General features: G+C 43.9%; 1 protein-coding gene and 1 long non-coding RNA gene across 3 annotated transcripts in view; one reads left to right on the forward strand and one right to left on the reverse strand.

The window, feature by feature from the left end:
• Positions 1-16,425, forward strand: part of PITPNB (phosphatidylinositol transfer protein beta) — a 67,707-nt gene extending 51,282 nt beyond the window's left edge. Inside the window, exons 9-12 of one of the 2 annotated variants that reach the window (XM_017498033.2) lie at positions 7,915-8,025; positions 9,621-9,743; positions 13,154-13,239; positions 14,439-16,425. In XM_017498033.2, coding sequence (XP_017353522.1) covers positions 7,915-8,025; positions 9,621-9,743; positions 13,154-13,201 — 282 coding nt within the window. In that variant the 3' untranslated portion in view covers positions 13,202-13,239; positions 14,439-16,425. The remainder of the gene's footprint in view (positions 1-7,914; positions 8,026-9,620; positions 9,744-13,153; positions 13,240-14,438) is intronic. The other variant, XM_017498032.2, reaches the window with a different exon arrangement.
• Positions 16,426-26,737: 10,312 nt separating this feature from the next.
• The window catches only part of LOC119466872, a 14,133-nt gene continuing 13,552 nt past the window's right edge, over positions 26,738-27,318 (reverse strand). Inside the window, exon 4 of the long non-coding RNA XR_005195375.1 lies at positions 26,738-27,186. This is a non-coding gene — a long non-coding RNA (uncharacterized LOC119466872). The remainder of the gene's footprint in view (positions 27,187-27,318) is intronic.

Here is a 27,318-nt window from a genome sequence, read left to right on the forward strand (position 1 = left end):
AACCCCACAGTGGGCAGCACAAAGAGGCTTAGTAATTAATTTCTGGTTAGATCACATTTTGGATTATGTATAATAAAGCAGACCTTCAAGCGTGGCTGATTTTTTTTTTTTAATGTCGAGTTTGATGACTAAGTTTTTAATTTGAGTTTTAAAATAAATATATAGCGCATAGTATGTACTAATTATATTAACTCCTACAGAGGTTACCCCAAAAAAAAAAAAGCTGTTCCATGTCTTTAAGAAGCAAAGTGCCCCCTGAGTGAAACCTGATTAATTCTAACCTTATCTTGGCTATGGAATGCCTCTGTTCTCACAGAGCCGAAGGATTCAGGCACAGAAATGAATGTCTTATTCAGGTTCAAGAAGTGATTTGGCAGTGTAAGCTTCTTGCAGAGATTCTTCCAGACACTTCCACTAACAAAGTTTTCTTCATGAGTTTCATTTGAAGGCGAACTTGGGGTTTTGCTTGTAAATTACGTCACTCCTGGAGTAATCAGACACAAGCTCGCAGCATATAACATAGTCCTGTTTAGTAAAATGGGTGCGAGCCACACCAAAAATTAAGTTTGGAGGAACATGGAAAATGTGACTGATGATCTTCTCACAGGCAGTAAGCTTTCCTGTCTGGATCTTATTTTGCCTATTTTTGTGAAATTAGATTAACCTACAGTTAGTTCAGTCTTTTAAACTCGCATTTAATCTCACATTTCTTTCTTTCATTTAACATTTTCCATTTGCCCCACCAGATGGGAATCCCCCACCTTTGAATGCCACTAGAGTCTTGGCGATGACCTTTTCGTGGCTCCGGGTGTGTCTTGGGTCAGGGTGGTGGTTTATGTGTTCCCTCTGTCTTCCTTCCCTCACCTCCTGTGGCTCGCACTGAATTTTAAACCATAGGCTTTGTGTCTGACTTAACCATGATATGGTTCAGTGCCAAGCAGGGAGGTTTGCTCATACTAGGAGCTTGGTAAGTATTTGCTAGATTCAAGTTAACTATCTTAAACCAAAAAAAAAAAAAGTTGGGACTTCCCATGTATTTACAGAAATATAATAGCCAAGGTAGGTCTGTCTAAATGGCTACTAAAATAAATGGTTACCTAAATAAAGTTTAAGTTACTTAAATAAAGAGAGGAATTAGCTGAGGTGGGGAATGGGGTTCTGCTTGAAATATCAGTACAGACACGTCACACATATTTCGTGATCTTGTGTTGATGTTTACTGATGCACACACACTGGCAGCACTCCCAGCAGTGCATTTATTTTTAACTTTCTTGGTGAAGTCTGGGTTGAAACTTACATCACAAATCAGCAGCTGAAATTAAGCATTCACATTGCCTAAAACTGAAAAATGAAAATTTGAAGACAGTTATGAGCCTTACAGATACTGCTGTGTCTTTGCAAAGTGTTAACTGTGGTTCAGTGTAGCATATACCTATTCCGTCTTTATCCCAACACAGTTTTAAATAGGAAAAAGTATATGTAAAGTTGACAAGTCTCATGAGATTGAGGGGACTGTATTTTTAGAAAATATATTTCCAGAATGCCTTTGGATTCTTTCAAAAAAATTTTAAATCTTTTTTACATTTGTTTATATGTGTTTGTCACAGATTCGAGAAACTAGTTATTGTGGATAACACGAACTGATTGCTCACTCTTCCAGTTAAACACACCGTGTTTTGTTTAGTTACGTTGTGTAGCTCCAGTATACATTACTCCCCCTAAGACCTCATCCGCATACCTTAGAGTAACCTAATATGTGTTGTTAAATTAAAAACATGATTCGGGCTTGGGAGTTTCATTTACAGTTAGAAACATGAAATGTATGGAATTCAGTGAATATACAAACTATGTAAATACAATTTTGGAAACATTTCACAACTAGCGCTTACCATGTTACAGATGAAATTTAAATTACGTAGCGATGAGTCACTACGTGACCAATCTGAGGTTCTTCTGTTAGCCCATGACTTTCATTTTGTACAACTTTTGATTATTTTCTCTGTAATCAACCATTCTTTACCTTTTTAAGTTGTCCTTTTAAATTTTCATGCTTTAATATATATGAAATTCAATTTATCAGCAAAATCATTTTCTTTACTCTCAGATTAGGAAAGAGTTAACTGTTTTGCGTTAGATGAGGAAATGCTGGGTTTGGACTGGATTGGAGTTACGTGTTAAAGATCTTAATTCAGATTTTGGTTTTATTTGCTTTGGGATTATTTTTTAGCCAATGAAGAAGAAAGAATCAGAAAACTTTTTGTTTTAAACTTATTTTAGGTTTGGGGATACATGTGTAGGTTTGTTACGTAGGTAAACACATGTCATGGGGATTTGCTGTACATAGTATTTCATCACCCCCTCCCCACCACCCAATAGTTATCTTTTCTGTTCCTCTCCCTGCTTTCACCCTCCCACCAACATTTGTATTTTTTAAGGCCAGAGAGGAGGCTTTGCCTTGTCCCAGGCGGTAAACCTCTTAAGAGCTAGGCAGAGACACTGGAACTTCTCTGGGTCCTGTGGATTCTAGAACATTGCTCTGAGTGTGGTGTTCCAAATATTTGCCCCATTGAGATTTTTCACATTTTGAAGGTTATACATTTCTTCACTAGAATGTTTCTGATACCCTTGAAGAGTTGATCATTTTATTTTGCATGTATACCTTGTGATTGCTTTAAAGAAAAATTAAATATGGGCTGGACTAAAGTTATGTATTAAAGATCTTAATTCAGCTTTTAACTTGATTTTGTTTAGCTTTGTTTAGATTTAATTTATTAAACACCAGAAAAAAAGAAGATAAACAGATTGTTTATAGTCAAAGAAGAATGAAGACTTGAAATAGTACCCAGATAATTGAGGGTAAAGTCAGTCTTTGTCCTAAAATACTCTTGCTGAGGGCAAAAAACCTTTTGTAGAGTCAATTTGTTTTTAACCATATTAGGCTTTTTTTAATTGTAAAATGATAATTTTGAAAATAATTTGACACAAACGAAAATAAAAATTGTAGTCTCATTTAATTACTATTATTTGGTATTTTTTTTATTCCTGTAGTTTATTTTGTTAGGAATGTTTATACAATACACAGATAGCTATTTATATTAATTTTCCTTGTTTTCCTCCCACATTGTTGACTGTTTTTTGAATTTTTTTTTTTTTTATTTTGAGGTAGTTTTTGCTCTTGTCACCCAGCCTGGAGTGCAATGGCATGAACTCTGGTCACTGCAACCTCTGCCTCCCAGGTGCAAACAATTCTGCAGTCTCAGCCTCCTGAGTAACTGGGATTACAGGCGCCTGCCACCATGCCCAGCTAATTTTTGTATTTTTTGTAGAGACAGGGTTTAACCACGTAACCATGTTGGCCAGGCTGATTTCAAACTCCTGACCCCAGGTGATCCACCTGCCTTGGCCTCTGGAAATGCTGGGATTATCAGGATTACTGCTGGAAAAAATGTTTTTTAATGGCTGTATGCATAGTAGCCCATTTTTTGGAAGGCCTATGAAGTATTTCGCCCCTCTCCTATAGTGGATATTGAAGTTAATTATAAGTCCAGTGTTTTGCTGTTAATAAATAAATCTGTGGTATTATTTCTTTACTTGATTAATAGGATATGTTTCTGAAAGTGGAATCAGCAGGCTAAAGGGTACGGGGTAGGATATGAAGAGCTTTTACGACTTTTTATTACCTAGTGTCAGATTTCACTCTACAGAGATGATACCAAAAGGATTCTTTTAGGTTTAATGTACAACATTTGGACATTTTCACTATTTTCTGTGTCGTCATAAGTGTGGAGACTTACAAAGCCATATTCTTAATTTAACCAATACTTTAAAAAACTATAGCTCACGTTTAAGAGATGATTCTCACAAATCATTTTGAGAATTGTATGAGAACTTTTAAATATAATGTATACGTTAATAATAATTGAAAAAAGTATATAGCTTTTGTGTTCCCAACTTTCTTCTGGTAATATTTATGTTTTTAGGCAGCAGGCTGTTGTTTGATTTTAAGTTGAGTACATGTTCTTCTCTGAAGGGTTTTTATAAAAAATAATTACTTGTAAATTGGATGGAAAACAAAAAACAGATTGGGACTGAATATACATGTTCAATCTGAAAAGATAGCTTAGGGAACTGATTCCTTTTTGTCCCATGGCTTTTAGTTTCTAAAATGAATTTTATAGACCAATGCTAACTTTGCAAATTATCAGTATTAATTGATTTGAACAGCTTGCCAGAGTCACTAGAAAGAATGTGAGAAGTAAACTTGGTTAATTGTTGAAGTCACGTGTGTATGCTCTGTTCTGGGAGCTCAAGTTTAGTATAGGCATTTTTGTCTTACATTTAGCTTACTCCTTTAATTAGAACCATGCTTCATCCCATTGTTTTTATAAAATTGCTGGAGAATTCTGAAGCGTCAATGTTCTACTAGGTACAACCAAGATTTTCATTTGGTACAAGGTGTCCAGTGATTTGAAGTTGTGTAAGAAAGCTTTCAGCAGCCCATAATTAATAGGACCTTCTGATGTTCCATCTGGAAAGTATCTTAGAGTTCATCAGCGCTTTGGTGTGGAGTACTCAGCCATAGAGGAAGTTCACTGTGGGTGGGTGGCAGGCAGAGGAATATTTTCTGAAGCCCAGGCATAGTATAGAATAAAACACAAAATTATAGGAACTTTTAGGACAAGCCATTGGATGTCAAGAATGTGTGGTATTTACCACCTACACCCCTAGACCAATCCTGGCCCTCAAGAACCTTAGTTCACTCACCCCTGCTTTTAGTTTTCCCTCAGTGGAGAATGAAGAGTTCTGATGGAGTCTAGTTTTTCCTGTTAGATGGAGAAACGAGGCCCAGAGAGAAGTTAAGGATCCTCCCCTATGATAAACAGGGTTACCTTGCATAATAGGAACTGCAACCCAAGCCCCCTTACACCTAGTCTAATACTACTGTTTGGCAGGTATATCTCAAAATTAAGTGCCATATTCTACGTATACCTAAATTGTATTGCATATGAGGATTTTCAGTCACATTCATTGGATTAGAAAGCACTGGCTCGTTGTTTATTGATCAAATGATCTGTGAAAGACCAATTTCTTTGTCATTTCAATAAAGCTGGGCACTTAGAAGCTAGCTATGTCTTATGGAAGGGTTGTTGACTGCTTCTGCACCCAGGAGCCCAGCTTAAGTGCCAGGGGCCTGCAGAGCAATGGGAGTAGTGTGTAATTATTTGATTTCAGCACAGGGCCAGCATCCCCAACAGGAGGGTGTTTCCTGGAAGAGAATATTGACACCACGGGCAGCATTATTTACTAATTATCCTCTTCTCTACCAGCTACATTTATGTCCCCTGACAGCACCTAGCACAGAGTAAAAGGTAAATGGTGCCCACTTAATACTTGCTGAATTATATACTAAAGTATGGGGCGGGTGTGTGTGTACACATACACATACATCCTGATTTTCACATTTCTACTCTGTTTTATGGGGGGCAAGTCTTGGAAAAATAGAGCTAAGCTACCCAAGTTATTTTGTTAACAGAGCTCACTGCAAGAGGACAGTTCACAGTAATATTTTTATTTAACGGCTTACTGGTGTTACCTCATTGATTTAGCCCATGGATCAGGTTATTCTTCAGAAGATGAAATGTTATTGCAGAACAGATGTCTTGAGAAAGGCTGATCAATCATGTAGGACTACAGAATGTTTAGTCCCATTCATAATTCCAAGATAGAATTTTTTCATATAGTATATCCTTAGAATTAACTTAAAACGGAGCCATCATAGATAATTTGGGGGGAGATAATGTGGTCTGGTGCTTTTTAATCACATAAAGGAAAAATAATTTCTTGAGGTTTAGAATAAGACCTAGAAATTAATCAAAAAATTTTGAATTTATGTGGCTGATTGGAGAAAGAGTCTTTGCTCACACACAGCTTTTGAAAATGGGATGCGTTGAAGCTGGTAAGTTGAAACTGACAAGTAATGGTGGCGGACCCAGTGGGACTGATCCAGTGATGTCCGGGTACCACCATGTGAAGCCGAGGACAACAGTGACAAGGGAAGAGTCCTTGGGAGAAGCTGCTTTGGGACTTTGACTCAGTGATTTAGTTTTTCTGAAAGAGGTCTCCATAGTGTTGCACTGATTTTCTACTCTTATGAGGCAATTTGTTTAAAACTGTCTTGCAGATTCAAAGGTGGTCAATACAACACTTATTAAAGAACAAGAGAAAGAGACAGAACGAATGTGTATTAAGCCCTTGAGTCTCACCTACTAAGCCTGGAACATATGCTGTTTTACTCAGTCCTCACAACCTCACAGCCTCACAACAGTTCTAAGATGTAGCTTTAAAAACAAAAAAACCCATCAGCTTGTAATCACACCAACATTAGGGCTTCAAGTTTACAGAATGGCTCTTTTCCCCAGGCGGCGCTTGTGGTCTGCAGAATGCTTCTGCTATCCGTGGTACTTTGATATGTGCCTTCTGCAGTGGACTGAGCCCCTGAGGGCAGGGCCATGCCTGTGTTTGCTCACTGCTGTGAACCTCTTCCAGGCTTTTCTGGGTCAGTTCAGGAGTATTTTGGCCTCCTGTACACATCACCTTGGAAGTGGACCTATATATTTAAGTTACTGAAGTATGCTGCGAGCTCCTGGAACCCCACTCACTCCTTCCTGAAAATAACCATGCTAATATATCAAACTCACTCAATAAGGCAAAGCCTCACTAAGACTCATAGAAATCATCAGTAATAACATAGGTTGCAGTGTCCTACCTTTCACCCCAGTTAATTTATTTTTATTATATTTTTTGAGACAGTCTCGCTCTGTAGCCCAGGATAGAGGGCAATGGTATGATCTCAGCTCACTGCAACCTGTGACTCCCGGGTTCAAGTGATCCTCCTGTCTCAGCCTCCCTAGTAGCTGGGATTACAGGCTTCCATCAGCACTCCTGGCAAATTTTTATATTTTTTGGAGAGACGGGATTTCACCATGTTGGCCAGGCTAGTCTCACACTCCTGACCTCGAGTGATCTGCCTGCCTTGGCCTCCCAAAGTGCTGGATTACAGGCATGAGCCACTGTGCCTGGCCTATTTATGTATTTTTTTTAGAAATAGGGTCTTGCTATCTTACCCAGGCTGTTCTTCACCTCCTGGCCTCAGGTGATCCTCCCAGCTCAGCCTCCCAAAGCTCTAGGATGACAGGCATGAGCCACTATGCCCAGCCTCTCTCGGCTCTTTAAAAAAGAAAAAGAAAAAAAAAAAAAAAAAAAGTTTATTTTCCCTTGTTTACCAGAACAAGTCTTGATTTGATTCCTGACTACACCATTTAAACTGTGAGGTGTAGTCATTTTTGGAAATTGAAGTCTGTATGTATAGGATTTACCTCCAAATGTTTGGTAATTACAGATCATTTTTGCTATTGTATCACTTTTCATATCCCCCTTCTATTGAAAGTACCTCAGTTAATAAACACTGCAGTTCTACTTGCCAATATCTGAAGACACAAAAGAAGGCTGAACTTTCTTGTCATTTTTTATTGTGCTTCGCCGCATCCGCGGTGGGAATGTGGTAATGGCATTGTGAGAACCCTTATATATTAAAGGCTCACTACTGATTTGATGTGAATGGAAGTTGGTATTTAATAGGAAATCTGAATAGGGCAATTTGAGGCAGAGCAACACAACTATTAAACTTTAGAGCTAGGAAGTAACTTGGTCTGCGGACGGAGGGTTTACAGCAGGGGAATACTGTGGCTTTTGCTAAAATGATTTCAAGTTTTCAAATATCTGAATTAAACACATGAGATTGTAATTTTCTTCATATATATATATATATCTGTGATGTCATTACACAACAGTCAGTTTTAATGAAAACAGAAATATTTAAGTCATGACTTCTCCTTTTCAATTTTTCTCATCTAGAAGGAGCTGGCAAACAGCCCTGACTGTCCTCAGATGTGTGCCTATAAGTTGGTGACCATCAAATTCAAGTGGTGGGGACTGCAAAGCAAAGTAGAAAACTTCATTCAGAAGGTAAAATCTGTTCAAACCCTGGTGACTTAGATTTAGGGTGAGATCGGAGCTAGCTATTAATGGGATATCTTCTCTCAGGTTACTTTTTTCCTCCTTTGTAATTATGAAAATTACTGTCCCTACATAATTCATTTCTGCCCTTCTTTGTATCCCTCGTATCCCTCGAAGTAGCAAAGACAGATGGCAGCAGAGGTTTTAAGGGACTTTATTTGTGGATGAACACAGCAGCTTTTGGTTCAGAGTGCTTACTTTATGGTTTGTCCCAGCACTTCTATAGAGAGCCCCCTCCCCTTACAGCACGTCCCCAAGAGGACCTGGTGTTCTGATCCTGGCTGGAGGGAGAGAGCAGGCCCAGCCTGCTGAGGGGCTCCTCTGCCCCAGCTCAGCTGCACCCCTCCCCCAGCCCCATGTCACTCCAAATATATATGTGTGCCTTGTGCTCTCACAGGGGATATCTTCTTTAGAGGTCCTTACTGAACTAAGGCGCACTTGTTTCTTTTTTTATGCCTGTATTAAAGTGAAAGTAACATGGGCAGTTAGATCTAGGAGGAAGGGAGAATTGGAATTTTATAAATGCATACGGTTGTTACTACCTAGGAATGTTGAAACGTTTCCTTGATATTTACTTTTCTTGTAGGGTGAATGTTCATTCTGTTGTTATTATAAAGAAGTCCTCATTCTATCTCACATCTCCACAATTAGTTGTGTCTGTTTCATCATAACTTTTCTATTTTTAAACTAGCTGCTGTAATATTTATAAGACAAGGATCTCAAAGTACTGGAAACTTTGTTTATTCATGGCCTGCTTACAGTTGGCCTACAGTAGGCATTCTGTAAATATTGGCGTTCTTCCTTCCTCTTGGATCCTAATCATACATTAACAGTCCAGTTCTGATAAATAGAAGTCACACATGTAATTGATGAAGTCCTTTCTATTCATGGAAAAAAAATTTTAAGTTGAAGATTGCCCAGAAGTACTTACTGTTCCATGCAGTTTTCTCTCTTCTTGGGAAAGTTGAATAAAACTTAAATAATCCAGCAATTGAAACCAACCACTAATTATATGCATGAGTTTTTTTGAAATATAATAGTGGCAGCAACATATTTTGTAGAAAAGTTAAGGGAGAGTTTGTAATGATTAATAAAAAACCCAGGACTCTTCTTTCAGTGCATTATTGTATTCCACCTCACAGTGTTCCACTGAATTTGGAGGGATGTGAAGAATGACAATGTATAGTTTTATAGCAGAAGAAATCTAGTTGATCATTGCTCACTGACATTTAGAAAAAGGTAAAAATAAATCAGGCCCAGTAGGAATATGTTGGATTAGGTCATACCACATTTTTTTAGTTTCTACTAGATCATGACACCTTTGTCAGGGAGATTATTTTCCATTTCACAGGGAAAGTTTTCTTTTTTAATTTTGCTGTACACATTGATAATACAATGGAATTATGATTTCCGCAAATAGAGAGTAGTCTTTTTGAACAAAATAATACGTAAATTTCATGGGTTAATTGGAACATGTCAAGTTAATGTGTCATTAATCTTAGGTTTTTGCCATCTTATTCTACTTTTCTCCTTTGTTTTAAAAGCAAGAAAAACGGATATTTACAAACTTTCATCGCCAGCTTTTTTGTTGGATTGACAAGTGGATTGATCTGACAATGGAAGACATTAGGAGAATGGAAGACGAGACTCAGAAAGAACTAGAAACAGTAAGACTGGCTGTGCTGTGGCAATTCTCTAATTTTCCCTTTTCTAAAACCGTATACATGCTTGGTAAATACAGAGTTAGAATTAGGAAGAGTGTTATTAAAAGCCACTCCCTGTTCTACTTACTCTCATCAAAATTGAGTTTCTTAAGACACTGCTGTTGCTTCACGTATTCTGATTTCTCTGTTGCTGAGCATCTTGCATGAAGGTAGACTAGAGTTTTGTCAGTCTGGAATTTGTTACCTGTTCAATATCTAGTGGTTCTCTGTTCTTTATGACACACTGGCTGTGGTTCACTATGCTGGCTCCTGGTTCACAGTCCTTTTGGACACTTTGTCAGACTAAGTTGTTTCTGGCTCAGCTTGTATTACAGCAAGTTTACAAATGTTAGCGCAATTAAGTCCTGGTTCGCTTTTTTTTTTTTTTTTGTAGAAAAGGTAAGGCTAATGGTGGTGTTACTGGAATGCCTCCTCTGCTTTCCCCAGCTGGCAGTGAATCCTTATTTTTTTCTTCCTAAGCTTTAGGCAGATTCAGGTGATCCTTGGGCGAGTGGTCAGGATGCTACAGTTCAGTGCGACAGCCCATCCCAGCTGCTCCCCACCACCAGTGGGCAGGGCCTGCAGCCAGTGGGCGTCTTCTCTCTCCTCGGGTTGGATTCTTCTCTGGCTTCCCCTTGCATGTGTCTGGTTTTGTTTTTGCCCTGGGCCATGCGTGTCTTCAGTTGGCAATAGGCCCTTTGGGGAAACGAACCCAAGGAATGTCCAGGGCCCGCTAGTGGTTTCCATGCGGTCATCGCGAGTCCTGCCAGCAGGCCCAGCTTTGGAAGCCCTGCAGGTGTGAGCGGTTGACAGACGCCTGCGCGTGAGGCAGAAACTCCATTTAATCACGGGAGAGTGGCAGCAAATCAGATTCTTTGGCACAAAAGGAAATCTATTTTTCTGGCACATAGCATCGTAAAGAATCTGTTTAAAATTGCTTACTTTTGGTGATTACAGCAGATCTGCTTCTGATTAGCTTTATGTAAACCTTCGGAGAGGACTAGGACATATTTTCTTTATAAGGCAATAAAATATTTTAACCTTATCTTACACATAAAGTAAACTATAGGCCGACTCTAACTCTTGAATGCATTTTGTTCCAAAAAATTTTAGTTGATTGTTTGAAATTTGGAACGTATTTTCCCATAGAGATGTTATAAATTAGAGTTTGGTTTCTAGACTAGCCAGCAGAAGCGTCCTTGACCCCAGTTTCTGGTACTAATGTTAGGGCTCTGAGTTCTGGATACAGGGAGTAGGGTGAGGAAATGGCAAGAGTGGAAGATTACCCACCCCCCTTATTTTTAGTCTAGCCACAGGCAAAATATGGCAGGTCAGGGGCACTTCCTACCTTTCTTTCCAGGCCCCTCTCCCATTCCTGTGTTCCCTTTTTCAAGAGTCAGGTGCCTTTCCCTGACTCTAACAAGCTACCCCTGACCCTTGATACCCTATCCCGTTTTAGTCCCATTTGCCTTTCCTGGTTTCACTCCCTCCAAATGCTCTAGGCTCCAGGGATACCTGCCAGCTCTTTCTTCAGCCTTTCTGAGCAGCTGGTGGGTGTCCGCGGAACGTGAAACAGAAACAGCAAGATACCCATCCACGCTAAGCTCATGATGCAGCACTGGCATTTCCAACAAGGATTTCCCAACAGCTCAAACCCTCGGGAGTGAGCCCTTCTGTCAGTTTTTAATTGTTATGCTGAAGAACTGTGTGTCTTAGGAGGAAAGCAGTTACCATTGACCAGGTGATCCATATAGCCCTACCTGGTTTGGGCTCTGCACCTTATCTATCTCTGGACCCCTTGGGCAGAACTTGACTGAGATTTCTGCCCCCACGGAAGTGCTCTTGCTTCCCCGACAAGTTCTCAGCCGTGTGATACCCAAACACAGAATAGTCCCAGTGTCAATACACTGCGAACTTCTGCTGTGGAGCTGGTGACTCTTGCTCTCATCAGTGGCAGTAGGTCTGCAGGTGCAGCTGCTGCTCCATGCAGATCACTTATTGGTGAGTTGGGAATTGCACTGGAGAAGAAGGTGTAAGATGGGCGAAAGCCCAATTCCTTAGACAGTTGTCACCATTCTTGTACCCACACTGCTGAAACTGATTAATTCCCTCAGAAAGCTGGTAGAAAATCTGTTATTGTTTCAGAGTGAAGGTACATAGCAGTTGCTTTGTCAGATATCTCAAAAACATTTTAAGACAAATTTCAGCATTAAGTGCTGCATCTTAACATTCAATCCCATTTAAGTTATTTGCTATAGGTCGTTGGGGAGAGCTTGATTCCACATCACAGAATCAAGATGCTGCTGCTTTGAGTCCTAACTGTGGTTTTGTGAAGGCATCCTCAGAATCTGGGCAGCATCAAGCCTGCAGGCCAAGAACGCCTACCCAGAAAGCACCTGCCTTCTGAAAAGGTGTCCCATTTTAGAGTCCTCTTCCCCACGCAGGAATTTTTTTTTTTTGAGGTCCTGATCCCCTGACACTTGATGATAGAATTTGATAATGTTTTAATGCTCTTAATTGGCAAATATTTTAAGAATTGGATTTATTTCAAAGGGGTTTTGGCCCTGGAGAGAACTAGCATCTTAAGAGGTTAGGCACACGAGGAATGCCTCTGCCTCTGATCCATGGAGAACTGCCCGGGGTTAAGGCTCAGCAGCTGAAGGAGGGCTTTCGGTTAACATTTTACCTGCTCTCAGCTGGTCCTTCTTGGGTTGGGGGGAGGGTGAGGATGTGTTGAGTTTTAATGTATTTATTGCATTTGTTCGTTGTCCGTTCATTTGGTTTTTTGTTTTCTCACTGAGTTATTTCCCTTGTCTGGAGGCTATTGTTAGGAATGCCTGTCCTTTCTAATGCATCTGTGTGCCCTTCGTGGTTTGCCATAACTTGTTTTTGTGCCATACATTGTGCTTGCTTTTTCTCCCTTTCATTCTCCCTCCTTTCAGTAAACTTCCTTTAAAGGACTCCACTGAGAAGCCCTGTTCTCAGAAGCGGCAGAAGTGTGGCCCACACCCTCGTGGCTTCCTGCCTGGCCTAGGGACTCTAAAGATATGGCCCAGACCCTTGGGGCATTTTCTCACATTATATTGGAAAACAATTTCTTTACCCGCTGGCTGTTTTTGATAATTTCATATCAGTCTGCAGGCTTTTGTTTTTTACATTTTAGGATAAATACACTTTTTTTGTGTGCTAAGAAAAGCCTTTTGCAAGAATGTCTTTAAACCAAGGTTATTTGAGGGGCCTCAGAACTTCTAATGTGGATATGGTTATAAACAGCCATCACTTCATAATCTCTTCTAGATCTTTTCCCCCCCTTTGCTTACTAACCCCTATTTAGAGTCTGATTTCAGCAGCTCACAATTTTATTTTACGTTTAGATGCGTAAGAGGGGTTCCGTTCGAGGCACGTCGGCTGCTGATGTCTAGATGAGTCCCCTGTAGGGTCAGAGACAATGTCAAACTGTGTAAGTGAAGACCTGGGTAAAAAGGTGTTTACAAACCTATACCTTTGTGGTGATGGGCAGTTAACTTCCTGAGCAGAAGCTCTAAGTGTTAAATGTGGTTTTATTTTTAGAATTTAAAAGATAAATATTTTAGAAAATCATAGTGAACACTATTGTAGTCTTTAAAACTTTCGCCTGTGGACCAGGTTGAATTTAGTCATCCCGGGTTAGTTCTCAGTGGGCTAGAACCCCGCTGCCGGGTGCACTCACTCATCATGGATCATTGTCCTAGAAGCTGGCTGAGTCTTCAGTACTGACTCGGTTGACCTGGTTCTTTGTAGAACCATTTGTGGTTAGTAAGGAAATATGTAAAAACACTTAAAATCAAACAAAGGTCCTCTGTCCCATACCATACAAGCCAACCTCAAGAATTCATTTTAGCTGAAGTATTTTCTGTGCACCAGAAAGTATTCCTTGATATTTCATCTTCAGTCATTACAGTTAGCTGTACTCTGCGTAAATGCACCTGAGTTTTATGGTGTAAAACATTTCTGTGCTCTTATATCTCTAACACATTATATGCCCATATAACAGATTTTCCCAGAGAGGCCCCCCCCCAAAAAAAAACAGCATCAAAGTCTACCTGACAAATTGAAACCGGTGTGAGCGAACAAAAGTGGACAGTGTGCTGTCAGCATTTGTTTATGTTGAACTGTGATGTTTATTGAGAAGAAGAACAAGATATAACACTCCCCCTCCACGGTGGTTCTCTTCTGCCCCACATGAACCACCTGCTCTTTAATTTTTGAACGTCGGGATGAGTAAAGTGTTCAGTTGTGAGAAAAACTAGTGCCAAATAAGAATGAAATAACTCTTCCAAGATTCCCCCAAAACACTTTGTTTAAATTCTATGTTCGTTAAAAAATTGTTTTAAGTTACTGTTACTTTTGCTAAACTCCCTTAAGTTTTTGTGATTTATTTCTCCTTTGACTTTATTTTCCCCTCTGATGAGACCGTATATTGTGCCATTAGTAGTAAGACCAAGATCTTTTTAAACAGACGGAAATTATAAGATGCAGTAGTTGGGGTACATTTTCTGCCAAAAGTTTTGCTACATTGAGAAATTTTTTTTGGACAGTGTGTGTGACACGCTGCTGTCTAACATTTTCTGTGTCTCTGTATTTTAACGCATTTTGCACTGTCTTTCACTTTTCTTACAGTTACGTAATCAAGGTCAAGTGAGGGGAACAAGCGCGGCCAGTGATGAGTGAAGAAGAATCTGACCAGTATCTTGCAGTGTTGACGTTTCCCAGATGTGTGCTTGTGATGTTACACACACACGCACAGGTTCTCAACCACGTGTATATATATGTATGTGTGCACATGTCTGTAGCTGTATATAAACCGCATGTAGAGCTACAGATCCAGATGCACACACTTGTGTATATATGTACATACAGACATACTGAAGGGATTAGTACAATTTCTCCAAAGTACTGTACCTATCTTCAGCAAGAATGCAAAAGAAAATATTTTCAATATATATACCTGGAACAGATTTTAATAATTATCAGAGTAATACCATTAATGGACAAATTGACTGCAGTGTAATACTAGCTGGTATGTTTCATAAATGTCAAGTTGTGGACCAACATATATAGCCTTTTGTGTTGTTTTTCTCTTCTTTTAAGTCAGTTTCTTATAAATTTTTATTTTAGTCTCATAAGCAGTAGACTCCCACAGAAAATTTCTTCAAAATTTTTTGGTATTCCAATGAATTTGGAATGTAAACTCTGAATGTATTTATAACTATTTATTTCTGGATGGTCTTTATCTTGTAGCCAAATTTGACAATATCTATAAAGTAAGGAGCAAAGTTACAGGCCAGTTTTTACTTGTTTGTCCTGAGGGAAAAATCCTTTTTAAAAGATTTCTGGTTTTTATTGGATTTTTGTATTTTAAATTTCAGATATTTTTCTACATCAAACCTAGCAAAAATGGAGATGACGGTTTGTGATTTATAATAAACACTAGACAATTTTCAGGCTCCTGGTAGGCAAACACATTGATGAAGAAATTAGTCTTAATAGTATTGTAGGCTGTGTAGAAAAGCCGGAAGTATAGCACTGCGTGGAGTCTCGTTTTGAAGATGACAGTTTTCTGTAACTACAGCTTGAAAGTATGCAAATGGCCTAGATTCCTCAGCACTCACGTGATGGAATATAGTTAGTAATAACATTTTGCTCTTACCGTGGAAACACACACTTCAAGCCGGAGAAGGTGACTTTGAGATAGGAACCGTTTAGGAGGCAGTGCGAGTGGTCAGGAGGCCCTGCCAAGAGGCTGGGGGACCTCCGACTGCGGGACGTGCTCCCAGGTCGGGCGTCATCAGAACAGACCCTGAACAAGCATCATGAGAATGCTGGTCAGAAGCTGCTGCCACTTTTTTGTTCTTGTTTTTTGTTGTCGTTGTTTTAAAGGAAGGAACAATAGCTAGGTAAGATTTTTATCAGCTTTCTCTGTCTGAATCCAGTTTTTCCCCTGTCAGTCCTGGAAGCTTGAATAGAATGATATTGTTGAAGCCTTCAGGTCACAAACTGTCTTTTTTAACCTCGCATCCCTCCTAAAACACGCCAACCCCTGCAGTCAAATCACATTAGTAATCTGATTTGCCGACAGTCCTGCCCTCCCCGCTTCTCGTTTTCCCACGCGTCCCGCTTCCCTCCCGCACGGGAGTGAGTTGAGTGAATGAGACGAGGAAGGATGTCTGGGATCACTACTGCGTTGCCATTCCCCGTTACCCTCCGCCACAAACCACGTCTCATAGCCTTTGTGTACTCAGGATGAAGACCGCTGTTTACTCTCTGGGCACCGTTGTAAGACAGGTTTTGTCAGAGCATAATCACTGTCTGCAAAGAGTTTGGTGCAAGGAAGATTATTGCTAATTTTGTGAAATAAAGAGTCTAGCCCTCTCCTTTTAATGAACTTAACTCTCACTGGCATCTGTAGTATCATTGGGAGCTTAGGCGCACATGGAAATGAGAGCCCGGTGCATGGATTTTAATGTTTTTCTAACAACTGTGGAGATTTGAGGGAATGTGTGGTGAATGTAAAATACCTAGTTTACTTGGCAGTCTCTTGTGTAAATTACAGTAAAACAAAGTAAATGAAATTTAAACAAAAAATAAATTTGATCACAAAATGCCACTTGTGTGCTTGAGTGGTTGTCTCCCTGATGCCGTATCTGGTTCGGAACACCCCAGACCACCGCTCTGCGCGTTTCCCAAGAATTCTGTAATTTGCAGCACTACCACTCTGGGAAATTTTTTTTAAGTGTTCTGTTTTTTTTTTTTTTTTTTTAATTCTTGAAATGTACCTGTGCCACACTAAGGGGTTATGTTTGGTTTCTTAAATAATTTTCTGTCTTTGAAAGCTAAGCAGTAAACTAAAGGAAGATTATATATTATTAGTCTCGGCAGTTTTTAGAAATGATTTTTAAAGAGGAAAATAGGGAAAACCCATCGTATTTTTAAAGCATTTAGGAAGGATTTTGCCATTTGATTCTGGTTGTTTGAAGATTGGGGCTTTTTTGGCGTGGGGTCACCTTTTACCTCTGCTCTTAGGACTTAGTCCTTTCTAGTCTACTGTTTTTTGGGGTTTTTTTTAAGAGTCTTGCTCTGTCGCCCAGGCTGGAGTGCAGTGGCATGATCTCGGCTCACTGCAACTTCTGCCACCCAGATTCAAGCAGTTCTCCTGCCTCAGCCTCCCGAGTAGCTGGGATTACAGGTGTCTGCCACCACTCCTGGCTAAGTTGTATAGTTTCAGTAGAGACAGGGTTTCACTATCTTGGACAGGCTGGTCTTGAACTCCTGACCTCGTAATCTACCCGCCTTGGCCTCCCAAAGTGCTGGGATTACAGGCGTGAGCCACTGCGCCCAGCCTCTAGTCTATTCTTTGTGTGCGTGTAACAACCATATTGTGGTTCTGGCTCACATTGTAGAACTGCTGAACATCAGGAGAGGTTAGGTAGCCAGCTGGATGGTTGGGTTTAATATATAATTTTATATGCTGGGATATCTTCTGGTTTCTTTTCTGAGGTAAGTTTCTCAGCGTTGTGTTTCAGACATCGTGTTTGTGTTTATATGTGTTTATGGTGACACTATCATTCATGCATTTGGCCATCTGAGCATGAATACAGTGGGCACTCTGGTCTCTCTGCCAAGATGAGTGAAAGCAGTATACATTCCAGTGTGGGAGACAGACATGTAGACAGGTCAATTACAAGGCAGTGTGTTTCAGAGTAGAAAGTTGGTTGAGAGAGATCTTAAACACCGTCCTCATTGTATAGATGAGAAAGCACATGTCGCCAAGGCAGCCTGGCAGCTGAGACCCAAGAAGCCTAGAGTGCCAGCTCTTGGGCAGTGCAGGGTCAGGCACACCCAAGGCCCTCCTGGTCTGGCGGAGTCTTGGACTCCTTGTCTCAGCAGAGGCCATGATGCCCAGCTGTAAGTTGGTCAGGGTCACTTGCGACACTGTATCCTCTAGTACAGTGGGAGTGATTTCTTCCTGTTTCATTCATTTACCAAACAGCCTCCTAACTGATCTAAAATCACTTGTCCTTATGGACCTACCACCTGGCTTTTAAAGTTTACCTTTCTGTCCCCTCTTCAGCTTGCTAAATTGAAAAGTTTTGCAGCCCAACCTCCACAAATCTTGTCTCAGGAAATAAGAGACATTTGTTAACATTTGTTCTGTACGTCTCCTCTCAGCAGCTTAGCTGACAAGGGCACAGTGTGGGATTTCCTGTTCTTGCTCATTTGGAAGGAGAATGTTCTTTTAGACCCTCAGATCCCACACAAGAGCCACAGAATGTTGCGAGATGGCGTTCCGTGGATACAGAAGGGATTTTTTTCAAGTTAGACTTACTGCCAATGTTAGGATTTGGGACTTTGCATGATTGGGAGGGAGAGGGAGTGCTGGAGAACAGGTTAAAAGCTGTCCCGCTGAGCTTGGAGCATCTGCCAACCCGGAGTGCTCCCCAGGAACCCTGCCAGTGTCACTTGGGGTTATGTTTTCTGATTTGAAAATGTTAAGCAGCCGCAGATCTCTCCAGAACTGGTTCTTCAGCCGGATTGCCCTGGGAAAGTAGAGATTGCAGCTCTTCTAAAACTGCCTCTCACAGAAGCTCCAAGGCCAGGCTAAATATTGAATGCAGTACTCAGCAGCTGGGACACCTGATGCTTTGATAGCTATCCCTTCCTTCCATCCAAAAGGCCCCCACCGGAAGGCGTCTTTACTGTTTCAAAAATAATTTAGAACTGATTTTTACTTCCCCCACTCCCTCAAGATCATTTACACTCCCCAGTGGGGGTTACAGTCTCTTAGGAGGAATCATGGCTTCATGACTTCCTCATGCATTTACATTTTTCTCTTGCATTGAGTTAAATCATGAACTAAAATTTGTCCCTGGATGAAAAAAGAATGTTTCCACCATTCTGGGTGCTTCTCATTGTACCCAGACTGTGTCTTCAGGAGTCTTATCTCTTGTTAGTTCTCTCATGCTAGAGAGACTGGTTTGGAAAACTTCAGCTCATGTAAAGCAGTGCCCTCCACCCTGTGGGGAACCCATGTGGGGAGGCTTTGACAGTATCACTTACCTACCAGTTGGCTTTCTGTGGCTTGGGTTTGGTGTGCCCTCTGTTCAGGGGCTGGGGTCAGTTGCTAAGCAAATTCCCATTCTCTCTCCTGGAAGACCACTGAGGTGACTGCCTTCCCTCCTCTTATTCTTCAAGGCTCTGGGGTCAAGTGGCATTTCCTCTGCGAGGCCTTAACATGGAATGACTCCCTCTGCGGCACCCCGCATGTGGCTCTTACCGACTCTATGCCTCGGTTAATAGATGTCATCTTTAAATCTCTGTATGTTTTGTGTCCCAAGGAGTTTGGGAGCTCCTTGGAGGTCGGCGCCACAGTTGTGCTCCCAGGTAACTCCCTGATGGAAACTGTCTGAAAATTGCTCCTTTTTTTACCTGTAACAGATACCTGCCTGTGCCAAGGCTTGAGTCCTGGGGTTCTAGCAGAGGGGAGAACAACCAAAAAGTCTAAGTTGTAACTTCCGCCCTCCCAGTTGAAGCCTACCACCTTGCGGTGGGAAGCAGTAGCTTTGGGAGCTGATTGTACAAAATATGATGAGAACAGAGGAGGGAGCTCCAAGTCCGCATTTCCTTCCCTGCTTTCCAGGCACCTAAACCAGAGGTTTCAGAGACTGCAAACGAAACCAATTTAAAACAAAGCTCTTTTTTGTCCTTCCTTCTTCCCTAAAACGTACTGTCTTCACTTCCTATCAGTCAACTGGATCACTGGCTGTGCTGCCCAAGCCAGAAACCCTAAGTGGCCCATAAGTCTCAAAAATCCTCCCAAATGACTGTGAAATCCTGCCTTTTTGTCTCTCTTGGTCCAGTGCAAGCCATGCTCTGATGGGCCGTCCGCTCATCTAGGGTGGGGTCTGCAAACTTGCTGTGAAAGATTTTCGGCTTTGTGGGCCATATGGTCTATTACAAGTTGTTCAGCTCTGCCCTCATAATGCAAGAACGTCCATAGACGACACATAAATAAACACTGTGCCTGTTATAATAAAACTTAATTTGCACAAAGAAATGGCAGGCTGGATTTGACTGGACAGGCCATGTCTCGTTTGCCAAGCCCTGGTGTAGGGCATTGTGCGGAGCATCAGGCTCTGCCAGAGTTAGCTTTGGGGCTGTGCCCCTTCTTGAACACCTGCCTCACTTCCCGAGGGCCAAAAGACCAGTGCAGCCAAAGCCAGGGTCCTGCTGTTCTTAAAGTGAAGCCAGTGAAGCTCATCAGTCTCGCTGCCGGTACAGGGTCAGTCTCGGAGGGAATCAAGCTGATTGCCCTGCTGCCCTAAACATGCACACTGACCACAGAAATAGCTCTAAGTACCTGATCCCCCACCAATACACACAGAAAGCTGAGGGGCAGAGCTGGGACGGGTTGACAAAAGCGGTTGATGAATAGAATGGAGAGAGGCTGGGCGCGGTGGCTCACGCCTGTAATCCCAGCATTTTGGGAGGCCAAGATGGGCGGATCACGAGGTCAGGAGTTTCTAGACCAGCCTGGCCAACATGGTGAAACCCCGTCTCTACTAAAAATACAAAAATTAGCCAGGCGTGGTGGCACGTGCCTGTAATCCCAGCTACTCAGGAGGCTGAGGCAGGAGAATTGCTTGAATCCGGGAGATGGAGGTTTCAGAGATCACTCCATTGCTCTCCATCCTGGGCAACAGAGCGAGACTCCTCCTCAAAAAAGAAAAAGAATTCTGTTTAAACTCTTCCCAACTGGCAAGGTTAATTTCTCTCTCTCTCTATTGTCCAGAAAAAATACTATCTGTGGCTGTTAAACTAAATCTTGCCCTCGTGAAAAGGCTCATAGATACCCTATAGCTTTTCCACGATTGAAATAGGACTCCCTAGGTGCCATCGCTAAACGCCTTAACCTGGGCCTGGGGTCGCGGCTTCTGATGGGATATGCTAAGTCCAGGCCCCTGCCTAGAAAACCAGCCCAGAGTTTCTGTGAGTCAGTGACACTCCAGCTTGGGTTGAATGTGTTTACTTCTTGGATTTCTGAGACGCAGTAAAGCGCCATGACATGCTTCCGCCTTGTTGATCCCTTATATATTTTGACACCACCTGCTAATCAGTCGATAGCGGCATTGCCTTGCACTCCAGACTGAGGGAGTTTCATGAAGTGGAACGAAGGAGTGGTCTCCTGTGTTTATTAATGTATGTGCTAAACAAAAGCTTTGCCTCTGGGCATCCCATTGCATGCTGGCTCTCTGCAGCCCAGAATACTGATGGCCACGTTCGCAGCGCCGCCTCCACTTTCCCATGGCCCAGGGAGTCCCTGAAACAGCTTTTCTGCCCACCAAGAGGGGCTGCGAGTGCTCCCCACCCGATGTGCCCTATAGCCTTCTCCCACAGTGTCATTCCAAGGTGGTGCTGTGTAGGACGAGAGACTTCTCCCAAGGGAGGCTGGAGGGAGCTCGGAATCAGGCCCAGCATAACCAGGCACAGACATCACCAATCCATTCATTCCCTGACACCGGGTCGGCAAACTTTTTGTAAAGGGCTATATAGTAAATACTTTCGGCTTCATGGGCCATACAGCCACGATCACAACTAACAACTCAGCACTGCCTTTACAGTGGGAAAATAACCATAGACATCACATAAACGGGCATGGCTGTTTCAACAGAACTTCCCACAAACAGGCAGCAGGTCAGATTTGGCCCAAGGGCCACAGCTTGCCAAACCCCTGCTTTAAGATTCTTTTCATGGTTTTTTCTCTTAACATATCAGATTGCAAACAATAACAGTACCAACCAGCACTTAATAGCATCTGTCCTGGGAATAACAGGTGCAGTGCAGAATTGGACTCCAGTCTTCACAACCACCCTATGAAGTGGGTGCTGTTACCACTATCATTTTTTTGTTATTGAGATGGAGTCTTGCTCTGTCACCAAGCTGGAGTGCAGTGGTACGATCTCGGCTCACTGCAACCTCCACCTCCTAGGTTCAAGCGATTCTCCTGCCTCAGCCTCCTGAGTAGCTGGGATTACAGGCACGTGCCACCACGCCTGGGTAATTTTTGTACTTTTAGTAGAGATGGGGTTTCACCATGTTGGCCAGAATGGTCTCAATCTCTTGACCTCATGATCCGCCCGCCTTGGCCTCCCAAAGTGCTGAGATTGCAGGCGTGAGCCACTGTGCCCAGCCTCCACTATCCTTTTATGCTTGAGGCAGCTGAGGCCCAGGTTAATGTAATTTGCCCCAGGTTTTATCACTAAAAGTGGTGGCGCCAGGGTTGTAATCCAGAGGCCGCTCCGGAGGTGTGCTTCCTGCTGCCCTAGGGGTCTTTGAGAACTGCAAACTCCATGCTTGTGGCGTTCAGTAAGCGTTGGTCCGAGGGGCGACCCTAATGACAAAAATTCTATTGAGGACACCCTAGGTTCCTAAGCACCCCTTAGGAGTAAACTTCTATGATGGATTTTTCCCAGAGCCAAGAAACGTTTCTTCCTAGACACTGTTGAACATCGTCCCACATCGCGTTGAACATGCTGATGTCAGAAACCCCCATGCTGCATTTTGCATCCAAGTGAGGCATGCTCCTCAGGCAGGGCTTCCTGCCACAGCTCCTCACTCCCCCTTCCCACCGCTCAGCCCTGGTTTTGGCAATGGTGCCAGGAGGCCTGAGGGTTTCAGGTTCTCCTGCATCCATGCCTCCTATTGTAGGCCGCCTAGGAGTACGTAGAGGGAAAGGTTTAATGACAATGAAATGCGGAGACGCGAACTGCGCTGCGTGGGGATAGAAATCAGAATAGCTGCCATCCCTCTCCTGCCACGTCAGGGCGGGAAGTCTGCCCGTCTGCCAGCATCCAGAGGGGAGCCACTGTGGTGGTTTTGGTAGCGTGGGGGTGGATTGTGGGTAGCGGCCCCCCTCACCCCAGAACTGTCTTCGGTGTTTTACTTGACAAGAGAATCTTACTAAAACTTTTTGTAAGGCCCAAAGCCTCAAGAACCCTTTCCATATGTGACTGCCCGGCAGTGCCTACTGTCACTGGGGATCAGATTTTTTCAGTTTGGCATCCCATGGCCCATGAGCTCACTCCCCTTCCTTGGCCTGGCACATGCCAGGAAGCCCATGTGGGGGTGGGGGGGTGTATTTCAGGATTCCTCCCGGCTCCTTCCAACCCAGCAGGCTCAGATTCTCCGCTTGTGTGACTGAGGTCAGCGCCAGCAGGCTTCTCCGCTTGCCCTGAGATTCACTCTCCACGTTGGTCCTCCCTCCCTCAGGTTGTTTATGTGCCACAGGGCACACAGTATCCTCGGGCAGGGGGTGGTGGGCAAGGAGGGGGACTCTGGGTGACTAGGCAGTCTGGCCCAGCCTGGCTCTGGGCCACCAAAAGGAGATGGCCTCTGTCTGCCCGGTCCTTCATGGGAGCAGGGAAGAGACAGCTGGCCAAGCAAGGGACAATGGGATTGCTTTGTCCCATTACCCGTCAGCCTACCTCAAGAACGTGCAGCTCGGCGGTTGTGACCGGTACCCTGAGCTTTTACTAATGCCACTGAGCCTTTGGCATCCGATGCCTGCATTCCAAGCCCACTGCCTCTACTTACTGGGCAGTGGGCCCCCAAGTGGTCTCAGCCCTGCCGGGCCTCAGCGTCATGCTGGTGGAACTCGAGGTCGTTATACCAACACAGGATGTGGCCGTGAGACAAGGAATGGCCACGGGGCTGCGTGGAAATCTCTGCAACTCTGGGTTTGCCTCCTCACTGGTCTGTTATTTGGCGAGGGTGACCAGCCATTCTGGTTTGCCCAGGATAGAGGGTTTCCTGGAAGGCTTTACTGGTGGGGTAAAACCAGTACATTCCTGGGGCAACTGGGACAGTTGGTCACCCTATTGTGAGCCCCAAATGTCAACATTCACTTAAAAACAAATTTACAAGGGCTGAACCAACATGTATAGGAAACAAGCAACCTTGTTTTTGAATCCTGATGGGTCCCAGACCAACTGCCTAATCCCTCCACTTCAGTCCTGGCAGGGCACAAAATTCCCAGGACAGGGGTGGAGAACATGTTATATGGAAGCTGCTATCTGAGGAGGTGCTGGCCAGGGGGTCCCCGGCGGTGCTTTCCTTGGGCAGGATGATGGAGAAAGGGCGAACCCCCCTCTATGCGATAGCGCATCATTCCATCATGACAGCAACCTGGGGGGTGAGGAGTTGCCGCCCTCCCATCTCCTTGAGCACACAGGTCAAGAAGCTGCTCTCAGGGCGGGCGCAGTGGCTCACGCCTGTAATATCAACACTATAGTTGATATTATAACTATATGAGAGACTGAGATGGGAGGGTCACTTGAACCCAGGTGTTTGAGACCAGCCTGGGCAACAAAGCAAGACCCTGTCTCTACAAAATAAATAAATAAATGAATAAAACATTAGCCTGGTGTGGTGGTGCACACCTGTAGTCCCAGCTACCCAGGAGGCTGAGGTGGGAAGATCGCTTGAGCCTGGGAGGTTGAGGCTGCAGTGAGCCAAGATGGCTCCCCTGTACTGCAGCCTGGGTGACAGTGAGACCCTGTCTCAAAAATAAAAATGAAAAAGAAGCTGCTCTCAGCTGAAAAGAGTCAGAGCTTCCTGCAGCCAAAGACCCCTAACCAAAGGAAGAGAGCATGTCATTCCATCTTTGATTTCAGGACACAGACAAAACTCTCTGGGCCCAAGAGGCCCAGCCCCTCCCCGTCTTTGCCTAGCTGTTGCCCCTCACCACCAGGCTGCAGCCTTGGTAGCGTGCTTCCAGGTTCTCCAGGACCAAAGCCCACAGCGTGTCCTGTAGGCCCGGAGCTCCCTTCCCTCCTCTGCATCCTTCAACCTCAGCCCCAGGGCCATATCCAAGAAGCCTCCCTGGACCTCCCGACTGGACCAGCACCCCTCCTGGGCACTGCCAGGCTGGGAGCTCCGTAAGGGCAGATCCCAGGAGTGCAGGGCACTGGGCACATAGGCTCGAGGCCTGCCCACTGCCTGCCACAGACCAGCCCATGCTCAGCAGATCTGTTTTGAATGAATGGAGTGGAGAAAAGCCCAGAATCTAACGGCTCTCCCCCCCGTGCCCTTCCCACTGAGCCCCAGGCAGCCTCCCCGTGACCATTAGCCATTTCCCTGGACCTGCCTGCAGCACAACCCAGGTCCCATCCCGACAGGAGCCCCTCCACCTCGATTGCCCCCCGTCCTTTGCGGGGATGTATTTCTGTTTTATGACGAACTCTGCTCCTCATTTCTCTTGCGTTATCTTAATGAATTAACTGGGTCCCCATCGTTGCCCCGGCCCCCTGCAGTTTATGAGCCGTACAGCAATATCTGCGATCTTAGTCAACCCCACACAGTTGCCGTGCTGGTTCCTATTACAGTAATTGGCATAAACTTTATTCTTTTGCAGAGAGATTTTTTGGCCCGCTGAGACTGCATAACCATCTGCCATAAATTGAGACTACTACGCCTTATTTTGGTGAATGCAAAATTGGATCTCATTCTTTACTCTGTGGCTTGATTCAACTTCCAGATGGTTAATCCACATGAAGTAATAGGAATGCACCACAGCTCTGCTTAGCTGAAGATGGAGACGTAATATTTATTTGCTGATGTGGAGGCCTCTGCACGCGGCCCTGTCGGGATGTCAATATATAACACAGCACAAAAATGTCAGCTTGTTCCACAGGAGCGACAGTGTTCCTCCAAGTTGCCATGGGGGACCCCCGGATGTCATTTTTTTTTTTTTTTTGGTCTGCCCTTGACCTAATCTCCAGAGGTTTTGTTCACTCCTGGACTGCTTCTTATCAGTTACGTCTGCCCGCGTAGCTGGCTTCACATCTGCTTTGACTTTAGTGCCTGTGACATTTTCATTAATACTTTTCCAAGGTTGAGCCTTTATTCCAAATATCCTGCAGCTCACGGAAGCCACAGCTCAGCTGTGCCCAGCTGGGGGCTGCAGGGAAATTTGGGCAGGCAATATGAGCAAGCTCGGACCTCTCTCCCGAGTTGGGCTGATCAAATCCTTTTTAATTTTTACTTCTCCTTGCACTGGCCTGCTGTGCTGAGACTCTCGGAAGCAGATCTAGGTGAGAAGGTCTGCGGTCTCAGACCTCACCAGCACCTTCACTCCGGGGAGCTTTAGCTGCCCCCTCTGAGGCTGCAGTGAACTATTATTGCACCAATGCACTCCAGCCTGGGCAACAGAGCAAGACCTTGTCTCACATAAAAGTGGAGGAGATTCTTCTAGGTATCAAACAGGTCACATCCTTCCTCTGCTCAAAGCAGTCCCATGCCACTCACAGTGAAGTGCAGATTCCTTACGGTGACCCTTACAGTGTCATCCTCTCCCCATCTTCTACTCCGTCTCCCACTCCAGCCACACAGCTGTCCAACACACCAGGCAGGGCCCCTGGGCCTTTGCACTGGCTACTCCTGCTGCCTGGAACACTCTTCCAGCAGATCTCCTCCTCGCAGCTCCCTCCCTTACCTCACCTTGGCACCCAAATGTCTCCTCTGCAGGGAGCCTTCCTGGACCACCGTTTAGGCCCTGCTCCCATTTCTCATAGCGATTTTTTTTTTTGAGATGGAGTCTTGCTCTGTCACCCAGACTAGAGTGCAGTTGTGTGATCTCAGCTCACTGCAACCTCCACCTCCTGGGTTCAAGCTATTCTCCTGCCTCAGCCTCCTGAGTAGCTGGGACTACAGGCATGTGCCACCACGCCCGGCTAATTTTTATATTTTTAATAGAGATGGGGTTTCACCATCTTGGCCAGGCTGGTCTTGAACTCTGGACCTCATGATCCACCCACCACAGCCTCCCAAAATGCTGACGTGGTCCATTTCTCATAGCTCTTAATTGTTCATGGCATTTATCTCTATGGGCATTGTGTGTGTGTGTGTGTGTGTGTGTGTGTTTGTGTGTGTGTGTGTGTGTGTGTGTTGCTTATCTCCCCACTGGACTAGAAGTTCTGTGAGAACCTACTTTGCATTGTCCTCAGTGCCTAAAACCAGGCTTGGTCCGCCCTAGGTTCTCAGTCAGCGTTTGCAAATGAGGAACTCCACCATCTCTCCCGTGTTAAAACAGGCCAGCAGCTCTCAGTGAACCAACTACACAGTAGTTGCAAAGATCACAGAAAGCCGAACAGGGCTGTCCAAATGTAATGATGGCCATTAGCGTCTCTCCACCCCAGAGCAGCGATTCTGGAGCATCCTGTGTAATTGGAGCACAATTAAGCATATGGCAGTGTTTCCACCGGGCCGGAGAGCTGATTCTGAGCTTTCGAAACACGCTTTCTTTCTTGTTCCCAGGAACAGCAAGTCCGGATCCACGTCAGGCAGGCTCTGTGGTCTGGATCACAGGAGAATACTTGGGAAAGACCATCCTGTGAAAGGATTTTTTTTTGTTGTTTGTTTGTTTTTTTGAGACAGAGTTTCGCTCTTGTTACCTAGGCTGGAGTGCAATGGCGCGATCTCGGCTCACCGCAACCCCCGCCTCCTG

The sequence above is a fragment of the Cebus imitator genome, unplaced genomic scaffold, assembly GCF_001604975.1.
Source record: "Cebus imitator isolate Cc_AM_T3 unplaced genomic scaffold, Cebus_imitator-1.0 Scaffold237, whole genome shotgun sequence".
Lineage (NCBI taxonomy): Eukaryota > Metazoa > Chordata > Mammalia > Primates > Cebidae > Cebus > Cebus imitator.